The following is a 6,000-nucleotide window of genomic DNA, read 5'->3' as shown; positions in this document are numbered from 1 at the left end:
GGGGAGGAGATAATTAGAAAATGATCAGAAATAAATAAATAAAAAAACATGTTAATATTTTCCAGAAAATGAATTGTTATAATTAAATCTTTAAATTGAAATAATTGAAATTTAGAATTATTTTTACTTACATTTGGTTTTCATTTTCAGCACTTTTTAGGGTTTGTATTGTTTGCTCTTTTTCTTACTTTTTTCAGGTAATTTTCTTGTAATTTTTAACTAATTTCTTGCAATTTTTTTTGGCCATGTCTTGTTAAGCTGCTTATTGCCTTCTCTATGTGTGTGTGTGTGTGTGTGTGTGTGTGTGTGTGTGTGTGTGTGTGTGTGTGTGTTTTAAGAACCAATTTGCTGAGGTTTCAAAGGGTTTAACAATGTTGTTTTGGTGCACTTCTCACAACAACTTTACTGTCTATATCTATAGAATATCTCACAGACATGATAAAACTATTTATATTTATCTTCAACTCAACTGTTTTTGTCTCGGTCCTTTAGCCTTTCTGTAAACAAAATCCCTTCATTAGTTAACATAAGGCTGTTAATGTAAAACACTGATGGCAAGTATCAAACGCAGACTTAATGTACAATGAGCTGTCTACTGTGTGGACACAACATGTGTATGAGCTGCAGCAGTTCAGCGAGATTGCCGTCATGCACAGGTAGAGGTAGGCAGTGTGGCTCGGGCATGAGATTTTCATCCTGATTGCTTTGCTGTGGTTATCGTGGTTGTTGAGCAGCTACTGTCAAAAATACAACACAGCAGGTGTGCCTGATACAGTGCAGCCAACAATCTCTGCTGTTTTAAAGACTTTGGTCATACACTAAAAGATCCCATGTTTCACCATAGCAACCTAAAGCTCAGAGACAAACTAAAACCCCTTTCCAACTGGACAAAAAAAAACCCACTAACATCCACTATGCTTTCTGTACCTAAAGGGAAAAATTACAATAATACAATCATCAGCATTTATTCCCGGGACAATGGATTCTGCAACAGGTATTCATCAGCTCCAGCTCCGATCAGCAATGATGGAAAACAGGCAACCCGGTGGACATGATAATTTTGGCTTTACCAACTTTTCCATCACAATACAGTGATGTACCACCACAAAACACTGATCATCTCCAACCAAGCAGTGCTTGAAAATCATTCAAAATGAGCCCACACTGAGTCTGTCAGAGAAGCTGATTAATTAATAAATGTAAAAAAGCAGTAACCACCAGAACATTTTCACTGGCCTCCATGCTGCTTTCTACTGTTTTACCAACCTTTTCCAGCACATTCATGACGGCTAATGTTACACACCATTACAAAAAACAAAAAGTATACCAAAGTGTCTAGTGGCAGTGGGAACAGAGTCTGTCATATATTTTTAGTGGGTTTTCCCGTGTTAAAAAAAAAAAGCATATAAATGCCAATTTAGGTGGAAAAAGTGGCAAAAGAAAACAAAAGCCCCATGCTCTTATCCCTGTTATTCTCTTAAGTTATTATTAGGAATTCAGAAGTCAAGCACGTGTTGTAATTTCAGTTTCTGGCATAAATACCTTTTCATTGAAACTAGAAGAAAGGAAATCTGCCTGTTTGTCTACAAAATCCCCACAAAGAGCTATATTTGGGAATAAAACCAAAAAAGCAGAAGAGTGAAAACAACAAGATGTGAAATGCTGCAGCGGTTTATGCAGGGGAAATCTGATGCCAGCCTGTTGGTTTCATTTTCAAGCCTAACCAGAAACTCTGTTCATCGCTGTGGAGGAAATGTGTGAGCTCAAAATTACATCTTGTTTTCACTGTGGTCCTGTTGACTCATGTTGCCAGTGCTTAAACAAATTCATGACCAGCCATGCCAGGAGGATCTCTTGCTAGAGAAAAACTGATTCGTCTGTTGATAAAAGTCAGAAAGGTTATGGTTATGGTTTAGAAACTTTTGTATACCTGTAAAAATCAGACTGAGAAAATGATTCATGTTTTAAAATCTTGCATACAAATATAAGATACACAGTAAATAAAAAATATATATATAGTTTTAAGTTATGACTTTAAAATTCAGATTTAGCAATTTGTTATTCTACAGCTGCTGCCACAGATATCAGCTAATAGTGGTCTGTACTGACATGTCTCCTTTGTTCCCTTAACCAGAAACCGATCTCCCAAACATGCAGCAACATGCACCAAGGTAAATTTATTTCTAAGACATGAAAATAATTCAGTTCCCAGAGAACAACTTCAAAAAGCTTAAATATGACAGAGAAAATCTCACTGCTTTAGCTTTAAGTTTGACATGTAAGCCTTGTTGGCTGACAGCAGGTCCCTTGTATTTAAGTTCTGGTATTTATCTGTCTTGTCCACAGAAAAACAGACACAGCTGCAGCCTAACATTAAACACACAGAGGTGTTTGAATTGATGCTTTTAACCTCATGTTCAGCTTGGGAGTGTGGCGCTAACAACACTTGATAGGGTAAATACCTGACAGATGACAGCAATGTCCTCAGCTTACTTTTCCTCTCAGCCCTGATTCAACAGGATGGGGTTAATCCACAGTGAGGGGTTTAGCATGGATACACACAACTATGTACAATGACTCAGCAGTCTCTTTGAACAGAGACTCATAACAATGTAAAAAACACCCACCATCAACCATTGAACAAGAGGAGCTAAAACAAAAAAACATATTATGTTTTGGATACAACCAGTTATTTGTTACAAAACTGACATCATCATGAAGTCTGTCCAGCCTCTTAATACAGTATATAGCACTATCTAAACACATTAGGAGGCTATATTGTAAGGTACAGAAAATGCTCTGTCATGAGCTCCACCAGCTGATAGCTACTGTTGCTCCATCTAGTCAAAGACCATCTATTGTCTGCTGAAATGACAACTGTCGCTGGCAGGTTTGATTAACTGTAGTTAAAGTTTATTGCAAACTTTTTTGCAATAAATGGGAGTTTTTTGGAAACTGACATGTTCCCATTAGGCATATTTTATATTCGGAATTTGAATTTGTGCAATCCAAAGGGTAAATGGAAACCTAATGCCTACTGTATTGGTGGAGAGAATCCCTTCAATTTCTGAAAAGGCTTTTATTGTGAAACATTTGCAAGAAATTGTTGGGGAGAATTCAGTGACTAGCATGTGTGCGTGCAGTTTTCAATCTGCAATCAAATGTATTCATATTGCCATCTGGTGGCACTGTTTGTGATACTACAAAAACAGTTCGCCTGTTACATGAACACCTACAGTGACTTGAATAATAATAATTAAAACAGGAACAATCGGATGACATCCTGCACATCGTGAAAGCCAAGCAGCAGTAACTGTTTGTGGTCCACCATGTGGTCTGACATATCTGCAGGCCAGGTATCAACAACACAGCAAATCGTCTTCATGAATTAAATCTGATGTCATTTCAGCTGACAGCATCAACGATGAGAAGCTGCTTTTGTCCTCTTTAACCTAAAGGGGAGCGCTGTTTGTTTCAGAAATGAGCATGAATTCCCATGTCTGCCACCACTGTAACCTGCATCATGTGCAGTGCTACAGTGGATGGATGGATGGGCAACTTAGCAGCTATAGCTAGAGGGGCCAGGGCCTAACCAACAGTGCATTCTCACTGCAACTTTACTCTAGATGGCACATAATAAATCGCTGGCAGGTTAGATGCAAAACTGTATGATTAACAAGATGTATGTACATCTTTTTCTCTAAGAGAAACAAAAATAACAAGTTGATCGGCTTGAGAACTGGTTATCCTCGGGCCTCTGCTGATTGGTGGAATGAGTTTTGGAGTCAGCCCCTCCAACAGTTTCACATTGCTTTTTCAAACTTCATTTTCTCCATCTGTATGTGAATGTCATTACTGTCCCTCCAGCATTCATCACCACCTCACTTGTAGAGCAGCTGCAGCCGGCTGGTGTGGCAGTTATTTCGGCTGATCTTGCTGTCTGGCTGCTGGTAGAGGCTGGACGAGTTGCCGAAGGATGGAGCAACGGGGTGGAGGTCGGAGATGGGGGCGGGGTAGCCCGGAGGAGGGGCCAGGGACCGGGGATCGCTCTGGGGAATGGCGCGGGATGGAGAGCTGTGGTTCTGATTGGTGAGAGTGGACGCTCTTCTCCTGGAGCGCAGAGCCTGCCGCTCAGACAGCTGGTTCCTGAGCTCAGACACACGCTCTTCTTTCTGAGGGGACAAACCACAGCCACTCAACAATTTTCACCAGGGACAAATCCTCTAATCCTCTAAGACAGTTTTATGGAAGGCTTATGCTTTCATAGTTGACAGGAGTTGTCAAGAAGTTGTCAAGACTAGAGAATGGGGATGAGCACATACCGGGCTTGCTTCTGAATGATTCTCTAAATATGGCTTTGGGGGTCAGTTTACCAAAATTACCAAAAAAAAAATGTTCATATCTATCTAGTGATATCTACAGAGCCTCTGAAGAAACAAGGGGGGGGAAAAAAGATACTCAAAACCATTATATGGAGAAAAGACAAAAAGATATTGAAAAAAATAGATGGTAAAAGTAGATGGAAAAAGAAAATAGATGGTAAAACAGAAATTGATGGTGAATAGAATACAGTGAAAAGAAAACAAAAACTGAAAAAACAGAAGGTGCGAAGAAAATAGATGGTGAGAAGTACAGAGAAGGTGAAAAATAGATGGTGAAAATAACAGATAGTAAAACAAATAGATGATAAGAAAAAAGGTAATAAAGTCGATAGAGAAAAAATGGTAAAAAAAAAAAAAAAGTGAAAAAATTGATGGTAAAAAAATAAATGGTCACACACTGACAATAGATAAAACCCCATATAACCTTAACACTAAAGATCTGAACTTCCCCTTTAATCCCAATAAGATTTTAATTTTCCACATATGTAGAAAAAGAAAAAAAAGAGACTGGTGTGGAAAGTGAAAAGGCCGGGCTGACCTCCTGGATGATCTTCTGTAGCTCCTTGTTCTCTCTCTCCAGCTGTCTGGACTTCTCCTCGTCATTATTATTGGTGGACGAGCCCGTCTTCATGGTCTCCTGAGCATCCGACTGCCACTCACCCCGTGTGATCAGACGCCGCATCTACAAATCATGCAAATGCTTCCCTTACTGAACATGAAAACTAGTCAGGAATATACTTACTGAAGGAGCACATCAGGGCTCAGTTTTCTGATGGGGCTTAATTTAGTATAACATATTTGTCTAAACCTAAATATAGGTAATTATTATGATTATTTGGTGCTTAGTATTTTAGAATTATGACTATAGGGATATAAGGGGTTACTTTCAACACTGAGTCTAGCATTGCACAACCTCGTATTAACTGTGCTTGCTTGACTGTAAAGAACTTAATTTGATTTTGTAATTATCTAATCATATTATATAATTTTCCGGATTTTCTTATTGTCTAACTGTAACTTTAATAAGTATGCATCTACCTACGTTTGAATGTATTTATATTTTTTGACTCCTTGGTCAGCCCGTTAATGCTGAGCTTCTTATGTTGAAGTTAAAATTGATTCCACTGTATGCTGTGATTTTTCACATAATAATAACATCTACATCATCTAATAACATCTACTGTAAATACTAGAGGTCTGGCTTTACGTCACATGACTAAGAGACTCAAGTCACAAATGTTAAGACCCCAGACTTGACTAAAAACAAAAAAACTTGCAACTCGACTTGGACTTCAACACCACTGACTTTTGATTTCACTTGGACTTGAAAATACTTGATACCTTTCCCCGAACTCTGACTCAAAGTATGGTATTTAAAAAGTGAGCCACAAATTAATTCATTTCCTTTCAACAAATTTTAAAACCATTCATTCTTAGCAAGTTGACACCTAATTCTCCAGATCAGCTTTGTTTGAATCAGTTGGACAACATTAGATCAATTTGGAGAGAACCATGAAAAGCTGTTGTTGAGTTACATTGGAAAACATGATAACAAAAATAATTTTGTTCACTTACAGAACTACACATTGGTCAACAAAATACAAAGAACAGTATGCAG

General features: G+C 38.2%; 1 protein-coding gene across 5 annotated transcripts in view; it reads right to left on the bottom strand.

Moving 5' to 3' along the window:
• Positions 1-261: 261 nt before the first annotated feature.
• The window catches only part of gabbr1b (gamma-aminobutyric acid (GABA) B receptor, 1b), a 211,805-nt gene continuing 206,066 nt past the window's right edge, over positions 262-6,000 (bottom strand). For all 5 annotated transcript variants that reach the window (XM_088090062.1, XM_088090064.1, XM_088090063.1 and 2 more), the window contains 2 exons: positions 4,921-5,064; positions 262-4,172 (listed from right to left, as the gene is read on the bottom strand). In XM_088090062.1, the coding sequence (XP_087946188.1) occupies positions 3,882-4,172; positions 4,921-5,064 (435 nt within the window). In that variant the 3' untranslated portion in view covers positions 262-3,881. The remainder of the gene's footprint in view (positions 4,173-4,920; positions 5,065-6,000) is intronic.

Source organism: Plectropomus leopardus, chromosome 17 (assembly GCF_026936395.1).
Source record: "Plectropomus leopardus strain MGB_pleo_1.0 chromosome 17, ASM2693639v1, whole genome shotgun sequence".
Classification (NCBI taxonomy): Eukaryota; Metazoa; Chordata; class Actinopteri; order Perciformes; family Serranidae; genus Plectropomus; species Plectropomus leopardus.
Note: the sequence above shows the minus strand (reverse complement) of the source record. Positions and strands in the feature narration are given on the sequence as shown.